Source organism: Acinonyx jubatus, chromosome D4 (genome assembly GCF_027475565.1).
Source record: "Acinonyx jubatus isolate Ajub_Pintada_27869175 chromosome D4, VMU_Ajub_asm_v1.0, whole genome shotgun sequence".
NCBI lineage: Eukaryota > Metazoa > Chordata > Mammalia > Carnivora > Felidae > Acinonyx > Acinonyx jubatus.
Window position 1 is genome coordinate 1,215,827 of NC_069391.1, and position 23,592 is coordinate 1,239,418.

Consider the following 23,592-nt stretch of genomic DNA (forward strand, 5'->3'; position numbering starts at 1 on the left):
AGGGAGGACCGGGACCCTCTAGAGGAGGCTGTATAGAGGGGCTGTGTGGCTGCAGCCCCCTGCCCTGCCCCACGGCTGCCACCTTTCCCTCCCCCCAGGCAGGTGTCCCCTCCCCCCAGGCAGCTTCAGAATGCCCTCCACGATCCACCAAGGACACAGCGGCTCCTGAACCTTCACTTTATTCTGACACAGATCACAAGAGGCTCCCCGATGTGCTGCCCAGCGACAAAGACCCTCGTACCTTCCCTCCGCCATGGGCCCGCTGGTGGGGGCGCAGAGGTGCCGGCCAGGCGGAGGCTGGATTCATACCTAGGAGGAACGAATCCCGCCCCACCCAGCACCGTGGTGACCGGCTCTCAGGAGCCAGAGCCGGGAACCCGTCACAGCTCCTTCTTGCAGGAACCTGTGGGCGGGTGAAGGGCTGAGGTCAGAGGTCAGTGCCCCCCACCACCTCCCCCCCCCCCACCCCGGGCAGGGCTGCCCCACCCCGCCCTCTGGCCCCAGCCCCCAGAGCCCTCAGGCTCCCAGGGAGCTCCGTGGGTGGGGAGGTGGGCACCGGGACCCCAGCACTCACAGGACCCCAGCTGCTCCTCCAGGAAGGAGATCTGCTCACTCAGAGAGTCGATGCGGTCCAGCTGCTGGAAGGAGTGAGCCAGGAGGCTTCCGGGGTCGGGGAGCCCGTGCTCCAGGGCCCTCGAGGCCAGGCTATGCAGCGGGGCCAGCACCAGCTGCAGCTTCTGTGGGGCAGGCAGAAGGTTCCCTCTCTGCTCCGCAGCTGTTAGGGAGCACTGGCCAGTAAGGCCTGCCGACCCCCACACCCAGCTCTGCAGGGCCCTGGGTATTCACCCGAGGGAGCTTCTGGGCCAGGAGGGCCAGACAGGGGGGCCATAGGGGGACACCACATGGGCCAGTCCAGTGACGGTCCCCAAGGCCCAGGGTCCCGGGTCAGGGGATCTAGGAGGGGTGGGCCAGAGCTTCCCAGGGGTCATCGAGCCAACGGGCCCAAGGAAAGACGGCAGGGACGAGGGTAGGGGTGGACCTGGGCTCGGGCCCTCCGCCCGCCTGAGGACCAAGCTTGGTCCCTCCTCCCCTGGGGCTCCCAGGCATCAGCCCACTGCCCCTGCCAGGCCCCGGCCGTCAGTACCCAGGAGGCCGCCTTCCCGGGACCACCTCCACCAAACCCCGCAACCACTCTGAGGGTCTGAGCTACGTGACGGGAGACAACGGGGGGGAGGGGGGTCCCGGCCCAGGCCTCACCTGTTCCAGCACGTCCACCCTTGACCGAAGCCTCTGCACCTCCTCCTCGACTGTGCCGTCTGTTCCTGGGGAGATCCCGGTGCTGAGTCGGGCAGGCCCAGCCCCACACCCCAGGCTGGCTCCTCACCTCCCCCGGGAGACCTCCCGGCCTCCGCCGAGTGTGGGGCACGGGTCTGGAGACGGGGGCTCAAGCCCCAGCGGTCACAGACCCAGCTGCCGTCGCGAGCCCACCCCTACGGCAGGCGCCCAGGCGGGCCCGCAGACCACCTCCGCACACCTCGGTGCCCCCCCGCCCCGGCCCCCACGCTGTGCCAGGGGCCCCGTGGTGCTGAGTGGTCCGAGCCGAGGTCCACACTGCGCTCCTGGTGCCAGGCTGCCGACAGCGCATTATTACTCACGGTACGAGTTTGAAGTGTCACAGCGCGTACCAAAAGTAATAATGTCCCGTCGGCAGCGGAGGTGTGGCTTCTCCCGGCTGCCCGGGCAGGGGCCGCGGAGAAGACGCGGGGTGGGGGCCTTCTTCCACTCTCTCGGCTGAGATGAGGCCCCCTCTCGGCAACCCGTCCCGTGATGCGCCGGGGGGACGGCCACCCGCCTTTCCCCTGGGGAAGACCCCCCACTTCTGCCCGGGTCAGGGAGATGGCCTGCCGCCCGGGGCTGGCTGCCCCCACGGTGGCGGGCACAGATCGGCAGGGTGACGCCCAGCCCCCTCTCGGGCCCTCCCTGTCCCACCTCCCAGCACAGCAGCAAGGACGTGGGCAGGGGCAAGGGGGAAGCTTACCTGTTGTGGGGTTCGGGGCTAGCCGGGGGGTCCCTCTCTTGGGCAGGCAGAGTGCACCATCTGCGGACGGGCTGTGCCCCTCCTGACACCGGCACGAGTAACTGCCCGCAGTGTTGATGCAGTGCTGGGGGCAGGGGCCCCGTCCGGTACTGCATTCGTCCACGTCTGCGGGAAGAGGGGTGTGGGCAGGGAGGGGCACCCACACTGAGCCCCCTTAACACCCGCCAGTCGGCAGGCCACCCGGGACACCCAGGGTGGCGTCCACAGGACCCTTCCCCTCCGGAGGGACGGGAGCCAGCCTCACCTGTCTGGCAGGTGTCACCCTGCCATCCTGGAGGGCAGTGACAGTGACCGGGCCGGACACAGCTCCCTCCATTCTGGCACGGGGGCTGGCATACTGCTGTTGAGGGAGAGGCCTGTCACGGACCGAGGGGGGGCCCCAGGGCCCTGCAGGGGTGGCAGCCGGGGAAGGGGCGCCGTGCAGCAAGGAGGCGCTCCACTCAGGCGAAAGCAGCAGGTGCTCAGCCCGGGGTCTGGAAAGGGGGATGGGGTGTGGCATGACCAGGCCGCAGGAGCAGTTGGCTGACTGGCCGACTGGGTGCTGTGGGGCCCCTGGGGCGGCCCTGCACCTCTCACCTGCTCCACAGGCCCTGGGGAGTCCACTGGTCCTCTTCCAGCCGGGGCAGCAAGCGTAGCGAGGCCTGGTGGAGGCCGGCCCGGGGCTGCGACGGTAGGCAGTCCTGTAGATGGTCCTGCGGGGTGTGCGGGGGCAGCGGGGCGTCAGCAGACCCGGGCTGGTCCTCCCAGCTCTTCACCGGCCTTCCCTCCCCGGGCGCCGGGCCCCTGGATGCTGAGGGTGCCCTCCTGGGCCGGCACCGCTCAAGCCCCCAGTGCAGGAACCACCTGCGGCCTGGGATCCTGGACGCCCAGCCCCGCTCTGAGCAGGCCCAGGAAGGGGTGACTCCCGAGTGGGGCTTTGCCAGCCCCTCCTTGGCCGGCCTGCCCAGTGGCAGGTGCACGGGACAGGGCCCCACCCCTCACTGGGCGTGCATCTCAGGGTCGCAGCCTGGGCCCCACCCACACTGCCCCCACCTTCTTGGCCAGCTGGGGGTGCGGGGATATCCCACAGGGAGGTCTTTGAGAACCCCCGCAGAAAGCAAAATCTTTTTTAAGGCAAGTTGCCAGCTGAGGACGGGAGACATGCCCCCTCGTGCTGGCCACTGGGATGTCCTGGGTGTGTGGGGGCAGGGTCTCTGTCTGGTGACCACTGGGGCTGTCACAGGGAGAAGGGGACCCAGTGGGGCTCCGAGGCAGGTGTCGGGGAGGCAGGCATCTCAAGCGGTAAGAACTTGTAGCCAGCCATGCCGGGAGCGGGCGGGCCCCCCTGAAAGCAGAGGGGAGCGGGCAAGATGGGTGACCCCCTCTGGAGATGGGGGGGCGGGCAGGGAGGAGATGATGTCTGAGCCTAACCACAGCCACGGCCTGGGACCAGGACCGGCCTAAGTCGACAGGGACACGGCCTCTGCCGTCCACTCAGTCCTTTGACCCCTCCGGGCCCGGGTTTCCCAGCTTGGGGCGACCCGCCCTCCTGGGCCTCGGGGTTTACGTGTAGCAGATGGGGGCCCTGCCGGGAGCGGGGGGCACTCACCGGTAGGTGCTGCAGGCTCGGTGCCCGTCACAGGTGGTGAGGTAGGGCTGGTACGCCCGCTGCACAAAAGACTCAGACTCGGGGCCCCTGGGAGCCCCGACGGCACACACCTTGCGGCTACAGAGGAGGGGGGAGCAGCGTGTCAGCCCGGGGCTCCCGGAGCCCAGACTCTGGGGAGGGGCCGAGGGCTCCTGTGGCCCCCCCCGCCCCCCCCGCAGTGGCCAGAGGGCCGACTCACCCAGGCCGGAAGATGTGCTCAGTGCCACCCACTGCCAGCACCAGGAGCCACCCCAGAAGCAGCTCCCTGGAGTCACACATGGCCCGTGCGTCCCAGCGGGTTGGCCTTCTCCTGACGGTGGCCTGGAGCACAAGGCACAACCCCCTAAGTCCCTCTGCGGACCCCTCCTTGAGCCCGTACCTCTGCGGCTGCGGGCGACGGCGCCCTGGGTCTGTGACACCTGTCCCACGCAGCCGCTTCCCCAGCAGGAGAGCCCCAAGGCCAGTGCCAGCCCCGTCCTCCCCCAACCTGTCTCAGCAGGTGAGGCCGGCCCTTTGCCGGTCACGGGGGCCCAGGACCAGAAGCCGGCACCCTCACGGAGGGGGCGGAGGCACGTTGGTCTGGGTGAACCGTGAAGGTGTCTGTGGCTCCAGCAAAGTTCGCCTGGGAAGGTGGGGGCCCGGGGGGAGCCTCTGCACCCGTTCTGACGCCCTGGCTAGCGCCCTCCTTGTCCCAGCAGCACAGCACCAATCTCAGTCTGCACACGGGGCGCTAGGGAGCAGAGCTGGAACCCAGCCCAGCTGGCTTAGCCCTCGGGCCCTCAGTGTCCTCATCTGCCAAATGGGGAGCCAGCCGTGGCGGGGGGGGGTTGGGGGGGTGGGGGTGGGCAATGAGGGTGCAGGCGTTCAGCATGCGGGAGCCACATGGTCCTGAGAACGGGGCAGGGCCTGCGTATAGGAGGGGGTCACTCCTACACTGGGGTCTGACCGGTCTGGCCCAGGGATCCCAGGACAGCGGGGCGGGGGGCACTGGAGGAGCCCTTCCCACATGCCAGTGGAGCCAGAGGCCATCCCTCTGTGCTGTGGATGGAAGTCAAGGAGGCTGGGAGGGCATTCCTGGGAATGTGAGAAACCCCAGCCCAGAATTACTGGTCTGCAACATGCTGAGGGCGCTGTGTGATGTGGGGGGTTACCAGCTATGTGCGCAGCCAAGCATCTGGGTAGACGGGGAGCTCCCCACCCCCATGCTCCAGGCACCCCACCCGAGGCCCCCAAGGGGCTGGGTCCCACCCAGGTGGGCAGCGCCTGGCCCTACGGGGCATTCAGCAGGAAAGCACACAGGAAAAAGCTGAACTTATGTGGGGGCAGGAGGTAGAATCGGGGTAGTTCGCCCCCTTCTCTGGGACACCACGAGGGTCTCAAGAGGCCCCTTCTCCAGCTCTGACAGCTGGTCCCATAAAGAGTGAGGCCTGCAGAGCCCCATCCCGAGGGGAGAGTGCTACCACAGCTGGTCTGCACCGTCGGCTGGGAGTGGGGTCGGCGCTCTGGCCCCCCCCTGCATCACATGGACCCACGTGGGGCGGAGAGGCAGCCAGACGAGAGTCCTTCCTTCCCACACCCCTGCTCTTGGGCGGTGGCCAAGCGGGGAGGGCAGGGGGAAGCCGAGGTGCTGGGACTTAGTTTGGGGGGCTGTGCGGTGCTTCTCAGCAGTCTGTGGGCAGGGGCACGTCCTGTCAGAGCCAGGGAGGGGGGGCTCGGGAGTGGACCCTGGGGGGGAGCACAGCACACCGTTAGGGGGGGGCACTCCTGGGGGTCTAGGCAAGCACGAGAGGATGGGAGCAGGTGGCACTGGGGAGCAGGCCAGGCCCTGGGAAGGCAGAGGTGGGTCAGAGAGCTGGGCAGGAGCCCACCAGGGGCCCACAGACCCTGTGCCCCCCCCCCCCCCGGGCTAGGTGCCTGGTGGGGGGGCGGGGCTCAGTTCTTGCAGATGTAACTGCCCCCCACACACAGCCGCCCCAGCACCTCCCCTGCTCATGCTTTAAAAGAGGAGAGTCAGCGTTTGAAGTCATGTTTCCTCCCGGGCTGGGGGAGGCCGAGGGTGCTGCCTGGCCTGTGCTAGGCTGGCAGAATGTCATTTCCCTTCGCGGTGACAGCCCAGCTGGGGCGGAGGAGCCAGGGCGGGGGTGGCCGCGGCGCCTCAGGTTGCGAAGCGATAACGTCCCACCCTCCCGGAGGGTCAGCGTGAGCCCAGCCCACTTCCCTCCCACCTGCCTGCGCGGCATCCCCGCAGCGCCCACCCGGGGGAGGGCTGGGTCCGCAGAGGGAGGGGCCCGACTCGCCGCAAAGCGACGGCCCTGGGTCCCCCTTCCACCGAGAGGGGTGCCCTGGACATTAGGACCCTGGGAGGGCGGAAAGGCGGGGTGACGGGGCACCGGGGAAGCGTCCTCTCCGCCGCCTGCCCCTTGCCTCCCCTCCCCCTGCGCGCCGGCCCCGCGGGGGGTGGGGGTGAGGAGGGAGAGACACGGGGTCTGGGGCCCGCGAGGCCCTGAGTCAGGCCCTGGGTCGGGGGCGGGGGGGCGACGCTCAGGGCCCAGACGCGGGTGAGGGGCTGCGACGCCCCCCGCCCCCCTCGGGCCCCCGCGCGGCCCGGCTCGTCGCCTGTTACCGGCAGGGGGCGCCCTTTCCCGAGGCCGCCGGGCCCATTCTCCGGACCCGGCGCAGGATCCGGGCAGGGCCGGGGGTCGCGTCCCCGCGCGGCAGCCCCGGCGCCCCCGGCCCGCTCACCTCTCGACTCCCCGCGGTCGCTCCGCGTCGCCCCCCAGCTCCGCGCGCGCCAGGGCCCCCGACCTTCCCCGCCCCAGCGCGCAGACCCCGCCCTCGGCGCTCCCCGCGCCCCCCGGCCCGGCGCCCGCTCCCTCCGCACTCACCGCCCGAGCCGGGCGCGCACGCGCCGCCGCCGCCGCCGCCGCCGCCGCCGCCGCGCCGAGGGGCCCCGGCCCCGCCCTCCGCCCCGCCCCGCCCCCGCCCCCGGCACGCCCCGGGTGGGCCCCGAGGCCCCGCGCCCGCCCCCATTGCGCAGATGGGGACACTGAGGCCCGCGGTCAGGGCGCGCCCCACCCCCCACCCCGGGCACGGCAGTGAGTCAGCCCGAACTCGGGGCTTCGGACGCGCACCCGCCGCGGCGCGCCGCCCCTCCCGAGCCCGCTCCGAGGCCCCGCAGCGGAGCGCGGCGCGGCCGCAGGGGACGCAGGACCGCGACGCCAGCCAGCCGGGAGGCCGCGTGGGGAACCCTCGACCCCGCAGGCTGAGCCCCAGACGCTGGGGATGGCCGTCACAACGGGGTGGCCAGCTCGCTAGGCACCGGGGGCTGATTGAAGCTGGCCACTACCTTGCAGCCCCACGCGGGGTGGACATAACGACCCCGGTGGCCCGGAGACCCGGTACTTAGACCAGAGCCCGGCTGGATCCTGAGTGTGACACTAAGCGACCCTCCCAACCAGAGTGCCAGGTTAGGGGCCCTGCGGGACCCCCACTGGGCACCCCCCTCCGTTCAGGACAGTCAGGACCACCCCTGAGTGTTCCTCAGGCCCCCGGGGAGCCCGGGTACCCGAATCCCACCGTCACCAGCGGGGACTCCCGGACTCCGTTTCTGCATTTGTAATGATGACTAAGGCAGCCCCAGGGGCAGCAGTGCCCAGTGCAAGACGTGGCTCACGCAGCCGGAACCGGGTGTAGATATGCCCCACCTGGGAGAGCTGGTATTAGTGGGTCATTTCTGTGCCACGATTGTCACGGCCATCATCATGGGCGAGGCGCGGTGGGGGCCGGGGGCGGGGGGCGCTTGAAGCAGAGCCCGGGCCCTGGTCACCTAAGTGCACCACGTGTGTGTGGAACACATTCCCGGGCACAGCCAGACCCCTGCTGCTGCCCAGAAGCTTGCTGTGGACTCACCTGGAGGAGGGGGCTCCGTCATCCCCTGGGCTCGTGTGGCAGCCGCTCTTCCGGGTGGCGGGGGCTGCCCGTGCCTCCCTCGTGCTGAGGTCTGCAAGTCAGAGACATAGCGTGGGTTGGCGCACAACCTTGGTCACCCCGATGTCCAGGGGCTGGGAAGGGGGCCAGGCTCCTTGCCCCTGTGGGGCCTCAGCCTGCATTTGCCCCAACAGACTCTACCCCCGTGATGGCTGAAGCCAGATGCGTCTTTCCAGTTCTGCCTGTGCTCCCACCGTCAGCCTAGAGACAGACTGGCCTTGGGTCCCCGCGGGCAGGCTGCTGGGGGAGGGTCCTGCAAACTCCTGGGCGTGGCGAGGGCTCCTTGCAGAGCCAGTGGCTGTGGGGTGTCTGACCATGGCCCACTCTGGGGGGGGGCTAAAGGAAGGGGGGGACCCCACGTGCCTGAACAGAAGCCCCCAGAACAAGAGGGCCCCGGAAGCCTCTGGCAGGTAGTCTGAGGGCAGTGGGGGCAGCTGCCGCTGGGATATAGAGGGTGACAGAGGGGTCCTGCTGCGGAAGGACTTCAGGTCTCCCGGCCCTCATACCCAAGGCGGGCAGCCCTCGCTCAGACCCAAGCGCTAAAGAGTTAAGAGCCAGGCCTGGGGAGGTCTTCCCTGCCCTGTCCCCTGCCCCCATCCTGTCCCTGACCCTTTGGCCCCTGCAGCCTGGCTGGGTCCTCTGGTCCTCACTCTGCTGGTAACCCGGGCTGAGGCCTCGTCCTCTGCTTCTTCATCTGAGAAATGGGGGTTCGTCAGACACACTGCTGATGGGGCCGTGGGACAACAGAGCGGCCAAAGCCAGAGGGGCCTCCACGTGGGCTGAGGTCTTTGGGTGGGGACTCGGGCCCTCTGGGTGGAGGGGGTAGAGGAAAAACAGGCCCCCCCTCAGCCTCTCTCTGCCTGAGGCCCCCCCAGCCCTGCTCCTGCAGGGCTCCGGCAGGAAGCGGGGGGCTCCTTCTGGTCCCATGTTCACTTTTGCTTTGGGGCTCCTCCCTGTGAGCCCAGTGCCCCCTCTGCCTCCCCTCCCAGACCTGCCTCGGGAGTGCCTGCCCATCCCTGAGGATGCCCCCGGGCCCCCGGGCTCCCTGAGAGGAGGGCTGAGCCAGCCTCGGGGGCGGGGGGCTTTTCCAGGACAGCAGAGTCAGCCAGAAGGAGGGTGTGTGGAGGGTGGGGGGCACCGGCCACATTTGGCTTCTCCTTTCAGGGGTCACAGCAGAGGCTGGGCCACCCAGGGCCAAGGGTTCAAGCCGGGGCCCCAGAGTCCATCTAGACTGGGCCACCCAGTAGCGGGCGCCCTCGGCCCAGGGGCCCCGAGTGCCCTCCATGCGTTGGGAACGGCACCGATCGGGAAGAAAGGAGGTGGCGGCTGGAGCTCAGAGGTGACACGGGTGCACACCAGCCGACAGCTGCTGTGCTCAGCGGGGCCCGCTCCCTGCCCCCCCCCTCCGACGTCACCCCTGCCGTACCTGATATTGCCCAGGCCCGGGCTTGGCCGTGGCCACCATCGCTGCCTCCGGGGGCCAGAGGTGGACCCCAGCCCTGTCCTGCCGCCCCGAGGCACCTCCGGAGGCCGCCCGCCTGGCCTGCCCCCTGGAGCTTCCCTCTGGGCTCTGCGGGCAGCCGTCGGGGCAGGGAGGCTCCTCCCGGGCAAGGAAGGGCGGCTTTTTATGCACCGTCCCGTGTAAATCAGGATTGGGATGGGCCCTTCCCGGCCGGACTTCCTGTGTGTGTTCCCCGCTGATAACAGGGAGCTGTCAGCGAATAAACAGGAGGCCCAGGGGCGGGCGGGGGCCGTCAAGGGGGTGGCCTGGCCGAACTGTGGGCAGGGGTGGGGGAGTCATCCCCTGGGATGTCTAACTCGGAAGCGGCCAGAGACCAGCCTCAGGCCCGGCTGGCGACCCTGGGACCCACTGGTCCCTGTGTGTGGCAGAGGATGTGGCTGGGAAGGCCCTGGGCCCAGCCACCCAGTGGGACTGCAGGCCACGTTCCTGCAGCTCTGTAGAAGGGACTGTTTGTTCTGTGCCCCTGGACTCTCCCCCAGGGCGTGTACCCGCACCCCCAGATGTGCGTGTCACAGGGTGGGAGGCAGGGCCCACAGCCCTGGGCGGGGGCACCCAGCCAGAAGAGACCTGGGGACAGGCAAGGTAGGCCGGTAGTCAGAGAGCAGCCCATTCGATGTGTCCCGGGGACCCAGCGTGGCTCGGTAGGGGTGACGGGGAGGGACAGTCATCAGCTCGAAGCCTTCTCCAGGAAAGCCACCCCAAGGGGCAGTGAGCCCCCAGACCTGGAGCTGTGCCAGCACGGGGCCTCTCTTGGGGGCAGGGAAAGTGTGTCCCCTGGCCCTCCTGCCTCCTTCGGCCTCCAGAAGGCTGAGGGGTGGGAGGGGTGAGGGTGGAAATGGAGGAATGCAGGAGCCTTTGGGCGGCCAAAGGGGGTGCTTCCTCGGTTTGGCCAGGGGGTTCAGCCGCCAGCCCCCCGGACTGACCCTGTTTCCTCATTTAGGTGGTGCTGGGGACCCACAGATTGGGCATCAGTTGCTGTGATCGGGGTGCGTGGGTGCCCAAGGCGGGGCTGGGCAGCCGCTGAGGACACACCCAGACCACACAGTTGGAGGAGGGTCCCTGATCACGCAGGGCCACTCCAAACCCTGGCTGTCCTGGGGGTTCAAGCCTTGCTCCGGGGTCGGCCCCTTCCCGCCCACGACCTGGAACACCCTCATTTCTCTGGCCTTGAGCGCCTCTGCTGGCCCTTACCTCCCTCCGGCCCCACCCAGCTGGATGTCCTGGCCAAGAGGGGCAGGTGGAGGGCAGCTTGGAAATTTCCCCCAGAGCAACCGGCCTCCTCCCCACCCCCACGGTTGGGGCAGGGTCTGCTGCAGCCACAGGACTGGGGGGCCTTTCTCGGTGGTGCCCCCCCTCCCGCCCCGAGGCTGGAGCTGGCAGCCGAAACCCTCCTCCCTGTCCCCCCACCCCCCCGCGCTGTCCCTTCCCCACAGTCGCCCCATATTCAGCAATGGCTGAATGTACTCTACAGAGCGTGAGAGAGGCGCCCCCGCGGCCCACCGCACCCAGACCCCCCACCCGGAGATGTGCTCCGAGCCCCTGGTGGGAGACCAGCAGACATCAGGGCTGGCTGCATCCGGCCCCCTTTTGTGTACATATGGGGAAACTGAGACCCAGGGGAGGGAGACTTGCCCCAGGTGAACAGTGGGGCAGAGCAGGGCCAGAACGGGGCAGGACTGGTCGGCTCCTTCCTTCTGCCTTTCTTTTCTCCACGACTGCCTCCCTGCTCCCTCAGGGGGTCAGCCCCCCACCCTCAGACCTTCCCTGCCAGTGCGGGGGGTGGGGGGGGGTGGGGGTGGGGGGCGGGAGGGGGGTGCTGACTTTGGGAGTAGCTAATTAGCCAATTATGGGAATGGTTAGTGGCTCAGCTTTCCCTTTAAAGCTTGGGCTTGTTAGGGAACTTTCTGGAAGGATGCCGCAGAGCACAGAGGGACAAACACGGGGAGAGGGAAGAAAGCTGGGCTCCCTGGCCCCTGGGTGCCAGCCAGGGTGGGGCCCAGGCTCTGCCTGCTGCCCACCTGTCCTGTAGCCCCCACTGCCCTGCCTCCAGCCCCTCCCTGAGCTGAGATCGGAACCGGTCTAAGGAAAGGAGGCCTTGGGTCCAGGCGCTAAGGGCCCAGCTTCTCCCTGACTTGTCATGTGCCCTCCACTGTCAGGTTCCCGGAGCCTCAGGGGCAGACGCAGGAGGAGGGCTGGGGTCCTGCCCTAACCCGGCCCGTTAGGGACGGGAAGGAAGGAGACGGGTGTGGGGGAACTCCAGGAGGCCCCGGGGGGCCTGGAGAGGGGCGAGGCGTGCCTTCTGCCCCACGGCCTCCCCGGGGTGATGGATGGGTGGAAGGAGGCCTCCTGGAGGGGTGGGCTGGGGCTCCCTCCACCCCCACCCCCCGCCCAGCCTCTCCTCCCACCCCCGATGCCACCCGTGTAGACTCACGAAACACACAGCCTGCCCTCACGGAGTCATCTTTGAGAGGAGTCAGTGTTCCTGTGCCCCAGGCCCATATCCCCTGGGGGCTGGGTGGGTCCCGGGCATAGCTGGGCAACTCAGAGACCTGGGCCTGGAGCCTGGCCGGCTTCCGGCATGGCATCCAAGGCTGGAGAAAGCTTGCTTTCCATTGCTGGAGACTCTGGGCCTCAGTTTCCCCCACCCACCCCAGGCACAGTAGACCTGGCTCCTTGCAGCTGCCTCCCAGTCTGCCTGAAAGTTCTGAAGTCAGTTGGACTTCAGTTGGTTGGAAAGGGGTCTTGCTGCCTTACCTTCCCTGAGCGTGCCGGTCAGGCAGTGGGGCGTGGCACAGGTCAGCCAGGAGCTCCTGGGACCCCTCACCACTGAGCTTTCGGTCTCTGCAGCCCCCGGAGAGGGTAGACCGAGCCCCCAGCAGAGGCCGGCTCAGGCGGCTTGAGGCCGAGGGGCACCGGGCGAGGCGTGTGACCAGGGCTGCAGGAAGGAGGGATGAGAGCGCAGAGCAGAGGAGAGATGGGCCTTCCTGTTTACCCCCGGAGCAGCCGCTGGCCTCGGGATAGGGTGACTCTGTCACCACGGCGGGGTCCAGCTTCTTGCCAGATGTGCTGAGCCTTCACCAAGGGATGCGCCGGGCCCGGTGACCTGTCTGTCCCCGGTGGGGGCTGGGCACCCCCGGGCCGGGTGAGCCGTCGATGCCTGAGCTGGGCAAGGTCTCGAAGGGAACCCGACGTTTTCTAGGGAGCCTGGGGTCTTCAGTGCTCCGTCCTCCACCCCACTGCCCACGGGCCCCCGCGCGGCCTGCCTGCTGGAAACCCCCCGTGCCAGGCACCGGGCACGGCACTCACGAAATAGCCTTCAGATGATGCATCGGAGGCAGCCAGGGGCAGCCGGTGGGAAATGAAAGCCCTGGTCGTGGGGTCCAGGGGAGCCTGAGCAGCGGGACACCCTTGGGGGACGCTTGGTCCCTTCTCCCTGCCCCCCGGGGCCCCACCTCCTGGGGACTGCCCATGCCGTCACGATACCCTTCCTGCGGCCAGTCCACCGCTGCTCAGGCCGGAGGCCCAGGATGCCGCCTTTGCCCCGTCCTTCGTTCCCATAGACCCCACGGGCTGTGCCTTCAGAACACGTCCCTCCTGCCACTGCCACATTCTGGTCCAGGCCACCATGCTTCTTACCTGGCTGACCTCCTCCTCGGCCCACGGGGTAGCCCTGTCCCCCACCCCGGTTTTTAGGGAGATTTGTGAAGGTGACATCAGACCGTGTGACGTCCCGTAAAGCCCAACAGAAGGCTTCCCAGCGCACTCGGACCAAGTCTGATCCCTCACTCGTGTCCCGATGCCCCTCCCTGAGCACCAGCTCCACGCTGCCGAGCGGGACCTCATTTGTGCCGCTCACACGGGGACGGAGCTGGCCCCCTAGCAGGTGCGCAAAAGGCAGGGAGAGGCCACGCGGGTCACCCATCACAAGCCCGCCCAGATGCCCCCCCCCCAGGCGGCTGCACACGTGCGTCCTCACAGTGAAGATGCACACCACGGGGAGCACGGGCAGCCAGCACCCCTCCAAGAGAGGCCCCGAGTCCGCCCCAGGCGCCCACGGCGTGGTTCCGCCTGCTTTCATGGAGTTTCAAGTCCACGGCGCCGCACGGTGCCCGAGTGGTGTTGGCCTCTCCCGCTCCATGGCACGTCTGTGGGCGGCCGGTGCGGCGGTGTGCCCACCCTCTGGGCAGCTCCGTGTTCCGCAGGGAGAACAGAGCAGGCCACGCACACCGCCAGCCCTGGCTCTTACCCGTGGCGCTGCTTTGGTGGTCTCTGTGCCCGCCTTCCGGCATGGCTCCCGGGCGCCTGTCCCTGGGACTGTCTTGGGGGACCCGCTGGTCCGGGGAGACCTGTAACACCAGGGACTGCCCAGCAGAACTCCCGGTCACTCCCCCAGCGCCAGGGTACCCGGTGCCTCATGCCCTCTTGGCACACTCTGATGGTTTTGCTGTGGTATCGCTGGATTACTATTTCTTTAACGGAGGGAGAAAGACTCATCCTGTAGTGGAGACACCGAGGCAGGGTGAAAGCCAGGCACAGGACTCTTGGGGAGCAGCACAGCCCCCAGGGCGCCGAGCTCCGGGCTTCGGCGGGCCCAGCAGTCTGCAGGCTGCGGGCACGGTGGACGTCCCAGGGCGCTGAGTGGGTCTGGGCGGTGGAGAGAGAAGGGGCCGCCCGCTGGGGAGCGGGAGTGGGCTTAGGGGTCCCCCTGTGCAACCTCTGCTGTGGCTGTGCTCTGTGTTCCCGCTGCCAGGAGCCTCCAGGAAACACTCACCTCCGTAGTGCAAGGCCTGTTGGCCAGGTGGGGGGCCAGGTGCTGACCATGGCCACGAGGTGGGCACTGGATCCTGCCTGGAGGCTCACAGGGCGGGCATTTGTGGCCAGGGCCCAACTGCCAGAGCCTCTTGCTGAGCAGGGAGAGCCCCTGGCAGAATCCAAGACCCCTCCCGCCTCCCCCCAGTACCGCGGCCAGGCCCTCAAGGGTCACCTTCGGGGTGCTTGGCCCCCTGGCCAGGGTTTGTCCCAGTGCGGGCTCCTCTGGGCCCTGGGGGCAGCCCCCACCCCCTTGGGGCTCCCTCCTCCGTGGGGGCTGAGGAAGGGGGCTTGCCCCGGACCCCCACCCCCGGCCTGGCTCCCCGGACGGAAGCCCCACTCGCAGTCGGCCTGCAATTTGCCAAGCCCAGCGGATGGGGCAGCCGTTAACGCCGAGAGGAAAAAACACTTTATCTCCCGGGACGGAAAGGGAAGCTCCTGAGAAGGGGGGCAGGTTGATGGAGGTGGGCAACCGTTCAGCCCTGCCTGAGGGGGCCATCCTGTCCCCGCCCTGCCCACCAGGGAGAGAGGGAGCCAGGCCCTCTGAAGCCGATGAGAAGGACAACTGAGGCCCTTTGGCACCACGCCGCGTGCACATGGGTCCTCATGGGCTGTCACGCCTGCCCTGCCAGCTCCGGGCCGGGATCCGACCCCCTTTACGGAGGAATGACCTCTCGGGGCCACAGAGACTGGCGCGGGAAAAGCCTGACCTCTGACCCAGAGCTGAAGCTGTCCCAGGGCGTGGGCAGGCAGGGGTGCGGGGGCCATGAGGGACAGATGAGCCGGTCCCTGTCCCCCAGGCAGGCTCCTGGTACGTCATCTGTGACTGCCCATTGTCCCAGTGGCCAGGGGAAGCTGGGGCTGCTGGGAGGGGCGTCAGAATCCCCTCCCCAGGGACACCGTGACACCTTCGGGGTTGTCACGGGCGCCAGTGAAGGCAAGGGCATTAGAAGCTGGAAGGCTTCCCTGCCTCAGTTTCCCCATGTGTCAGATCAGAGTGTGGAGCGTCTGGGGGCCCTGGGCAGTGTGGGGGGGGGGGGGTCCGGAGGCCTCCGAAGTCCACCAAGTTGGGCGGTTTGTGCTGGGCCTTCCCAGGGTGGGGGGAGGAGGGGTCGGCAGCTTCCACCAGGTCCCCAGGGGGCCCGTGACCCCAAGTGCGGAGTCCATGTGGGTGGCCTCGAAGCGTCTCCAGCATCCCCCGTCCACGACCTCAGCTCCAAAGTTGCCTGTGAGTATCATTATTTTTCAATATCCTTAAAAACGTAAAGAGAGAAAGGAAAGAGGCCAGAAATCTCTGCTTCCTCTCAGCCAGGAAACAGGAAGTGAGTGTGCGGGGAGATTGCGAGCCAGCCTGCAGGAACAATGGGGCCCCCCCGAGGGAAAGGGGAACTGCGTCAAGCAAGCAGCCAGGGTGGGGGGCCCGCCTGACCTCTCCCGGCCGTGCGGGGGCCCCGCGTAAATTTAGTCTGGGTCTTTCCTGATGAAAAGCTCCAGTGCCCTGCTGCTGGGGGGAGGGGGCGCGAGGCCCACCGTGGCCCCCGGGTGTCGGGGCTCCTGGCCTTTTAGGGTCCATCCAGCTGTGCCCTCCTCTCCCCTATGGGTAAACCGAGGTCCAGAGGGGAAGAGCCTGGTCTGGGGGCCGTGCGGTGTGGGGAAGGCACACCAGCGCCTGTGTGGTCAGGGCTGCCGGTCGTCCCCGGAGGGGCCCCAGGCCCAGGACGCGAGGAGAAAGGCCTCCCCTCACGCCCCCTGCCTCAACGTACCACCTCACGCCCTGCCGTTAAGGGAAAGCACGCCTGGCGGAGGCGGAGGGAAGGCAGCAGCGAACGGGCGCCGTGCCAGGCCTGGCTCTGGGCCCCTGGTGGCGCGATCTCAGGCTGGGTCCAGGGGGGGCCGTGACTCCTCAGCCCCATGGGTCAGCGTGGCGTCTCTGGCGTGGGCCCACGGAGCCGTAAGTCACACGGCGCACGGCGCCCTCTCTCCAGCGGTGCAAGTCCGCGGAGCGTCGTCTGGTGACGACGCCCCGCGGCCGCCATCACGGCCGATCTCAGAGCCCTTCCCTTGCTTCGAAAGCAGCCTGGAGCTTTGAGCGGTCGCCCCCGGAGCCCTCCCGTCCCGTCCCCGCTGTGCCTTCCGTGTCCAGACGTGTCCGTTCTGGAGTTTCACATGAGTGGGATCCCATGCCGTGTGGCCCTTGTGTCGGGCTTCTCAGCACGTGCCAGGCTCGTGGGTTCCGTGGCGCGTGTCCGTGCCGCCCGGGGTGGTCTGCCTCGTCCTGTCTGTTCCTCAACCGGCGGACGTCGGGTCGTTTCTACCCTCTGGCTGTCGTGAACCCTGCGAACGCCCGCCCAGATTTTTCCGCGGACGCGGACGCTCACTTCTCTCAGGTACAGACCTGGGCGTGGGGTCATGGGATCGGGTGGCGGCTCTGTGCCCCCTTCTGCCCCCTTCTGCCTCTGTGATCACACTCCCCTGCCCAGCCCCAGGAAGGCCGGAGGAGCCACTGAGGTCCTACGGGGACCCTGGGACGGCATAGGAAGGGCACCCGTGGCGTGGAGCTCGTGGCCTCCTCCGGGCCGGCTCGAAGCTCAGCCCCAGGAGCCTCTCGGGACATCACACGGCCTGTGGGCTGTCGCCTTTCTGCAGACTTGGAGCCGGGAGTCAAAGGGACCCCCCAGGATGCTGTCCGAGACCCGGCCCTGGAGCCCCTTGGAGATGCAGGTGTTCCGGATTCTTGGGGTCCAGGCCAGTCCTGGGCAAGCCCCCATCCTTTCCAGTGTCCTCGGGCCGTAATGGTAATGATCAGACGCCCCAAGCTAAATCTTAGGGTTCCCCTTTGACCTCCGCTGTGCCAGGAGTGGACTGGGGTCCAGAGAGACAAGCGCCCCTCGAGGCCATCTGGCACACGGCAGAGCTGGGCTTAGAGTCCAGGCCCCCCTGAGGCCTCCACGTGGCCGGCACCCGCTCGCTGCCTCCCAAGCGCGTTCTAGGATCAGAGTGCTCTCTGGTGAGCAGGCGCCCCGTGCCTGGGTTCCCGGTGTCCTTGACCCCCTGCATGTTCTCCTCCAGCACCCACCACTGTTCCGGGGTCACTCGCCCCCGGGCGTGACCTTGGGGAGGTGGCCCGGTGTCCTTCCCTGGGAAGGGAGGGGATTGGAGTCAGTCCTCCCTCCAGCCCGGCGACCGTGGTGGCAGCTTGTGAACAGGTACCAGGTGTGGGGGCCGCCCTGAGTCTGAGAGGTCGGTGGCACTGCCTCAGACCGCCATCCTGGCCCCGAGGACGCCAGCCAGACCCTCAGCCAGGATGCCCTGCAGCCCGTGGTGGCCCCCCACCCCCACCCCCGGGCCCGCCTGGGGATCTCAGCTTCCTGAGCCAACCCCGTTCTGCACAATAGCCGGAAACGCCTTGCTCGGGCTGTGGTCCAGGCGGCCATGTGTGGCCCTGGGAGGGCTGGGAAGGCTGCTCTGCGTGAGCGCCAAGCCCCCCACCGGTGGCCCTGAGAGCCCCGCTGGCCTGTTGTCTCTGGGCGGACCATGGCCACCTCCCCACGAAGGCTGGGCTGGCGGGGTGTTCGGGACGCGGGCCACAGCTGGCCATCATGCCCAAGGCACGCCCCGCTCTGTGGTCAGGAAGGGATGCCCCACCCCCACCGCGGCCCAGCCAGGAGGCTCCGCCAGGTTCGTAGGGTGAAGCATAGAGGGCTCAGAGCTGTGTCTGTGCCAAAGTCCACGGGATCTTAGTGGGTCAGACTCAGGGGGTACAGGAGCGCCCCGAACCTCGCCCCCCTCAGCTCCCCACCCCCCACACTTTAAAGGAGCAGTATCCAGAAGGGAGGGAAGCACCTCCCTCACCGGGCTGATGCCCGGAGTCGCGGTCCAGCCGGGCCCAGCGCCCCTGCGGGAGGACACAGGTCAGGGACGAGGCTTCTGCCCCTGGAGGCAGAGAGGACGTGATCCCTCCAGGGGCGGAGAAGCCAGCTGGCCTGTGGCTGGGAGGGGACAGGAAGGTCTCTCTGGGCCGGGCGTCACCGACTGGGATTGTGTTTTGCCGCTCCAAAATGGAAATAGATGTTTTCTGTGTATCGTCAGGGCCGTGAAGTGATACGTGCTGGTTTTGAAAGAGCCGGTGGATCGGAAGCACGAAAGCCGACGAGAAAGCGGTGCGTCTCGCGTCCCACCGCCTGGCATTTGCAGGGCTCCTGCGTGCCCGCGACGCCCCGCCGTCCACAGGGGTGAGGGTGCACGGGCCTGCACAGAGCGGCTCCCGCCAGGCCAGCGCGTCCTCGAGGTCAAGCGTGCTGGGGGCTGAGTTACGTTTAACACTTACAACAAGACACGTACACTTTGCACAAGACTATTTTTTACCGCGCTTTTGGGTTCACGGCAATATTGAGAGGAAAGCACCGCGTTTGCCTGTGGACCCCTGCCCTCACGGCGGGCTCCCCGCCACGGACACCCCACCGGGTGCTGCACTTGTCGCAGACCCACACGGACGCGTCGTCGTCACGCAGAGCCCGGAGCGTGCACGGGGCCGTCCGTCCCGTGGGTTTGGACAGACGTGGGATAGCACGTACCTGCCGTTTCGTCTCCCACGCCGTGTGCTCGCCGCCCTACCGTCCCGAGCACACAGTTGCGTGTCCTTGCCGTGTGCGGGCCCAGGACGGGTGCCCGCCCGCCGCCAAGTGGGATTCCGCGGTACGGTGACCGCGGTTTGTAACAGAAGTGGCTCACTTACGGTGTCTCCAAGAGTAAACACGGAAATAGCACGCGGCACAGCCTGTCCGCTCCTGGGTCCGCGCGGGAAGGCGCTGATGGCGGCACTGGAAGACGGATGGTCGGACACCCGCCGCCCGTGGCTACGGTTCACAACAGCCACCTGTGCGCCCACCGATGTGCGGGTCGGCGAGGTGGCATTGCCACACCACGGGATATTGTTCAGGCACAAAAAGGCCTCAAGCGCCCACACGCACCACCACGTGGATGGGCCTCAACGACGTGCACGTAGGAAGGGCGTTGGTGCGTTGGTGCGGACGGGGGGCCGGGGGCCGGGCGGCCCGCTTGCTGGGTGCGGAGCCTCAGGCTGGCAAGACGAAGCATTTTGGGGGCCACGTGCCCGTAGGGGCCGCACAGTGGTGTCAGTGCAACAATGCCGCCAACCTGTGTGTCGTGTACGCGCTCCCACGACTTGAGAGAAGTCATAATGGAATGTGCCAGGGGCGCCCGGGGGGCTCAGCCGGTTACGCGTCCGACTTCGGCTCAGGTCATGATCTCGCGGTCTGTGGGTTCGAGCCCCGCGTCGGGCTCTGGGCTGACGGCTGGGAGCCTGGAGCCTGCTTCCGATGCTGTGTCTCCCTCTCTCTCTCTCTCTCTCTCTCTGCTCCTCCCCCGCTCGCACTTTGTCGCTCTCTTTCTCTCAAAAATAAATAAACATTAAAAAAAATTTTTAATGGAATACACCAGACCCCAGACTCATACACTCTCACGGTGAGCTGCTAGGCACATGGACTACATCTCGATGAAGCCGGGAAACGAGAAGAATCACCCGCGGGCAGGTGGGGCCCTGCTGGAGCCTCAGAGCGGCTGCCCACCGGGCCGTGCCGATGGCCTGAGAGGTATCCGGGGACTGGCTCTCACCCCACGAGACACGGGGGGCATATTTGGGGGGACCCCAGCCCAGGAGGGCGCATCTCCTAGGCCCAGCTGGGTCCCCGGGGGTCAGCACAAAGTCTGAGCCAGGCCCGAGCTTCCCTGGGACCTCAAGCGGGGACACGGGCAGCCTCTGCTCCTGGGGGCCTCCTGGATAGGCCTGAACCACAGAAGCACTGTGCACAGAGGCACTGGGAGGGGTGGGGACCCGCTCCCCTGCTCCTTGAGAGCTGAAGAGAGCACTGGCCCCGGGGGGGGGGGGGGGGAGCCGGGGAGGAAGGAAGCCTCGGTGGCCGTGGCCAGCTTGGTCCTGGCTGGGCCAGGAGCCCTTGCCACCCGGGGCCCCAAACTCCCCCAGGCCTCTGAGCACAGGGGCAGAGAGGAGGCGGAGGGGGAGGCAGAGGGGGAGGGGGAGGGGGAGGGGGAGGGGGAGGAGGGCCACCACCGGGCCCTTGTCCTCCCGCCCCAGCAGGAAAGGCTGACCGGGGCCGGGGACAAAAGGCGGACGTGCGGCTGGCCATGTGGGCCCTTATCAGGCCCGCACCCGCCGGGCCGCAGGGTCTCTGCGGAAACGCTCCTCTCTGCCCGCCTTCCTGCCTGCGCCCGGCCACCCCGCCAGGCGCTGTTCAGGGGCGAGGGGAGGCTGGCAGGGGTGAGGCGGTGGGGGCAGCCGGCGCAGGCCCCCTGGCCTCCGGGGCTCCGGACGGAGATTGGAGGAAGTGTGAGCGTTCTTCTCTCTGCCTGCCGCGTGCTGTGACGTGACAGCTAATGTTCTCCCCGTCTGGCAGGCGCCCCGGGCCATCGAAAGGCCCTGCAGTCCCGAGACTGTGGCCGACCAGGTCCTTGCTCGTGCTCGGGCCCCGCTGGGACTGTGCGGCCCGGGGAGGGGGGGGCAGGGGACGAGCACAAGCAGGTGGGGCTTCCCCGGGGGTCACCACACAATGCAGCCCACCACACTCCCCTGGGATCTGCACGCTGTGTTTTCTCGACAAAAAGCGTGTCTTGATGAACAGATTCGAGGAGGTCCCTGCGGCAGGCAGCGGGGGACGGGGCTCGGCGGGTGTTCCCACCAGGACCCACGGTCGGCGTGGGGGTGGGGGTACAGGGGGCCTTGTCCTGCGGACCCTTCTCCCCACCCCTGGGGGCGGGCGCTGTGGGCTCTGAGGTGCCACAGCCTGAGTGTCCCGGCCACGCCAGCCTCCTGCCCCTGTCGTCCAGCCCCAGCCCAGGCCCCCGCTGCCCCCTGGTGGACGCGGGGCAGGTTGAGGCCGAGCTGGTGGCAGTCATCGCTCACAGCACCCCGCCCACCCCTGCGCGGGCCTGCAGGACATCGGGCTGGGGAGAATGGGGGACCCAGACCAGCCAGGTCACTGGTCCTTCATGATCGGCTTCTGGAACCTTCCGCCCACCGAGCGTGGCACGAAATCTGCGGGAGTGCTGCCGCACTCTGAGGAGGGGGGGCCGGGCCTAGCCTTCAGAGCCATCCGCAGAACTACAGCTGCGCAGGCCTCCCAGCGAGACCCCAGCATCCGTCCCGTTGCCGACAAAACCCACAGGACTCTCTCCCGCCCCACCACTGCCCGGGAGGACACAGGAGCAGGCGGGGGGGGGGGGGGGGGGGGGGCGGGGCGCTTGGGGGAGGACACTGCTGGTCCTCTGGGGCTCGTCAGGACCAGGCGAACAACTGTCACCATCTCCCCAGCATGTTAAACCCAGAGTTGGGTGTGACTGCACCCCCCGCCCTCCCCGGCACCGGACCCTGGGTTGGAGGGTTGCTCCGCCCCTCCCCCCACACACCCAGTGGCCCCAGGTCCCGGGCTCCAGGCCCCAGGCGGCGGCTAAGTCAGTCTGGAGACTCAGGCTTCCCTTCTGTGAAATGGGCAAGAGTCTCTCCTGGGTGCCTCTGTGGCCGGGCTGAGGCCTTGTCTTCAGACAAGGCATGTAAACCTGTAACCGTGTAAGCCGAGTTCGGTTAATTACTCCCATTTCCAGAATGAACAGACCAACGTACAGAGAAGTTTCTCAGTTCTGGTGCCTGGGGAACCTGACCCTAGGGTCAGGGGCCTGGCAGCGGGGACTTTTCGAGCTCCCGGAGGGTGCCAGGGTGAGGCCAGGGTAGAGAGGCCCCGTCCCGGTGGGACCTGGGCCGCCCTGACAAGGTATGGTCCACCGCCACGGGGAGCAGGGTCCGGTGGCCACTGCCCGGGCCTCCGTGGTCACGCAGGCTGCCCCGATGACACGGGCCACGTGAAGGCACCCAGAGCCCACGGCAGGGTCCCCCATTTCCGCATAGGGCAGGAAGGGCTCCAGGAGGGCCCCCAGATGCTTACATGTCTCTGATCCTGGGTGGAGAGGGGCTGATCAGTCACTCGAGTCATGGGAACAGGGAGAGACTGGTCTCGGGGCTCAGGTCTTGGCTCTGCTCTGGGATGTGACCTCTGTGCCCTCACCCAGGATCAGGCAACGGCTGTGCCCCTGCCATGGGCAGCATTAGGCCAGTGTCTGGCTGTGAGAGTCCCTCCTGGTGGTCCCGGCCGGGGCCTGTGACCCACGGAGCAGAGAGGGAGGGCCCCGGCCCAGGATCTGGCTGCTGCAGCGGCCAGCTAGGTCCCCGAGGATTGCCGGGCCCAGGGGGCCTGATTCCCCATCCCATGAGGCCAGGGCATCAGCTCGAGTGGTGCTGGCCTCAGCCACGTGCTGAGCTGGCGGATGGGGTGTGCACGGGGGCCAGGACGGGCCCAGCACTTGTGTCCTGAGCACGTCCGCACTTGGGACCCGTCTGGCTGGACGCCTTGCTGCTGACCCGAGAGGTCAGAGGAAGTCCCTGGTGCTTTCCAGCCTCCCTTGCTGACACCATCCATCTGGGCTGCTCCGGGGAGCACCCAGGGTGTCCCCGGGAGCCCTGTGTCCTGCCCCCTGCCGTCTGCTCACCTCTGTGACCACACCCCTGGAGAAGCATCAGGGGCTTACGTGACATCTGGCTCCCATCTCCATGCTGGGGGGCTCACTGGGAGCAAGGGTCTCAGCCCACACCCCAGACACAGGGCCTGGCACTCAGGGACACCGAGGCCTTCCTGCCCTGTGCTGACACGCAGGGTGGCCCATCCATTCCTGTCCCTCTGGGCCCGGAGGAAGGGTGGGGGGCAGGGACGGCTCTGAGCGGAGCCTGGGAGGGACCCCTTCCCGGTTTTCAGCCTGGTAGTCCCCACGGGCCCTGCTGCTCCTCCCACAGCAATCTTCGAGGAGCGGGTGAGCCGGGCCCCATGCCGTTCACCCGCTGACCGCCGGGTGGCGGTGTTCCACCGCGTGGGCCAGGCTGGAACCCGCCCTGGCCTGGTGGGTACAGCCAGCACCACCCCAACCCTGGACCGGGCTTTGGGCAGGCCTGGGACCCCGAGTGTGGGAAGCGTATGGCCAGGCACATTTCCTTGCCAACCTGTGCAACTGTCCAGGGCAGCCCTGTGTGTTGCTGCTTCCCAAATGTGCTTAAAGGATGGACGGGGGTCCAGAAAGCCAAGTTCAGTTCCTTGTATTTGCGAGAACCCGCCCTTTGCACGTGGGCCACCCCCTCTCCCAGGGAGCTCGCCTGAGAGGCTTCCCGGAGCCGTGCCACACCCCCTGCCTGAGGTCCCGCCACCTGCAGGCGTCCCAGCTGGCTGGATCTCAGCATCCTTGGGAGCGCGTCAGCCCCAGGGCCCATGGGGGAGCCGGGGGTGGCTGGGGCTCCGCGGCTCTGGGCCCCTGGGGCCTCTGGCGCTGGCCCTCGTAGCTGCCCTCCTCTGTCCACTCTCTCTGTGACAGCACTCAGGGTCTGCTGTCCATCACACGGGGGCCACGCTGGGCCGTGCCCGGTCACAGGGGACACGGCAGGAGCAGGAAGGGCAGAAGGCTGGACCCGGCAGC

The 23,592-nt window shown here is 68.1% G+C and overlaps 2 protein-coding genes across 11 annotated transcripts; one reads left to right on the plus strand and one right to left on the minus strand.

Annotated features, from left to right (window-relative positions):
* Window positions 1–163: 163 nt before the first annotated feature.
* EGFL7 (EGF like domain multiple 7) lies at window positions 164–16,765 on the minus strand. 8 transcript variants are annotated; one of them, XR_008290816.1, is made up of 11 exons: window positions 11,989–12,152; window positions 7,635–7,725; window positions 3,925–4,046; window positions 3,687–3,803; window positions 2,675–2,790; window positions 2,343–2,438; window positions 2,039–2,203; window positions 1,258–1,322; window positions 575–737; window positions 326–403; window positions 164–291 (listed from the first exon to the last, which is right to left on the minus strand). XR_008290816.1 is itself a non-coding variant. In XM_027051826.2 (10 exons), the coding sequence occupies exons 3-9, from the start codon at window positions 4,002–4,004 to the stop codon at window positions 614–616; spliced, it is 801 nt and encodes a 266-aa protein (XP_026907627.2). In that variant the 5' UTR covers window positions 4,005–4,046; window positions 7,635–7,725; window positions 11,989–12,161; the 3' UTR covers window positions 164–403; window positions 575–613. The 8 variants fall into 8 exon arrangements, 7 of the variants coding, with proteins under 7 accessions (XP_026907627.2, XP_026907626.2, XP_053060328.1 ...); XM_027051826.2 differs by having other exon boundaries at window positions 164–403; window positions 575–775; window positions 11,989–12,161; XM_027051825.2 differs by having other exon boundaries at window positions 164–403; window positions 2,343–2,435; window positions 11,989–12,159.
* On the plus strand, window positions 11,038–19,737 carry LOC128312041 (otolin-1-like). 3 transcript variants are annotated; one of them, XM_053204349.1, is made up of 3 exons: window positions 11,038–15,271; window positions 16,120–16,430; window positions 18,133–19,495. In XM_053204349.1, exons 1-3 carry the CDS (start codon window positions 14,596–14,598, stop codon window positions 18,277–18,279), a joined length of 1,134 nt encoding a protein of 377 aa, XP_053060324.1. In that variant the 5' UTR covers window positions 11,038–14,595; the 3' UTR covers window positions 18,280–19,495. The 3 variants fall into 3 exon arrangements, 2 of the variants coding, with proteins under 2 accessions (XP_053060324.1, XP_053060325.1); XM_053204350.1 differs by lacking the exon at window positions 18,133–19,495 and adding an exon at window positions 16,524–16,765; XR_008290814.1 differs by lacking the exons at window positions 11,038–15,271; window positions 16,120–16,430 and adding an exon at window positions 16,779–17,721 and having other exon boundaries at window positions 18,133–19,737.
* The last annotated feature ends 3,855 nt before the right edge of the window (window positions 19,738–23,592 follow it).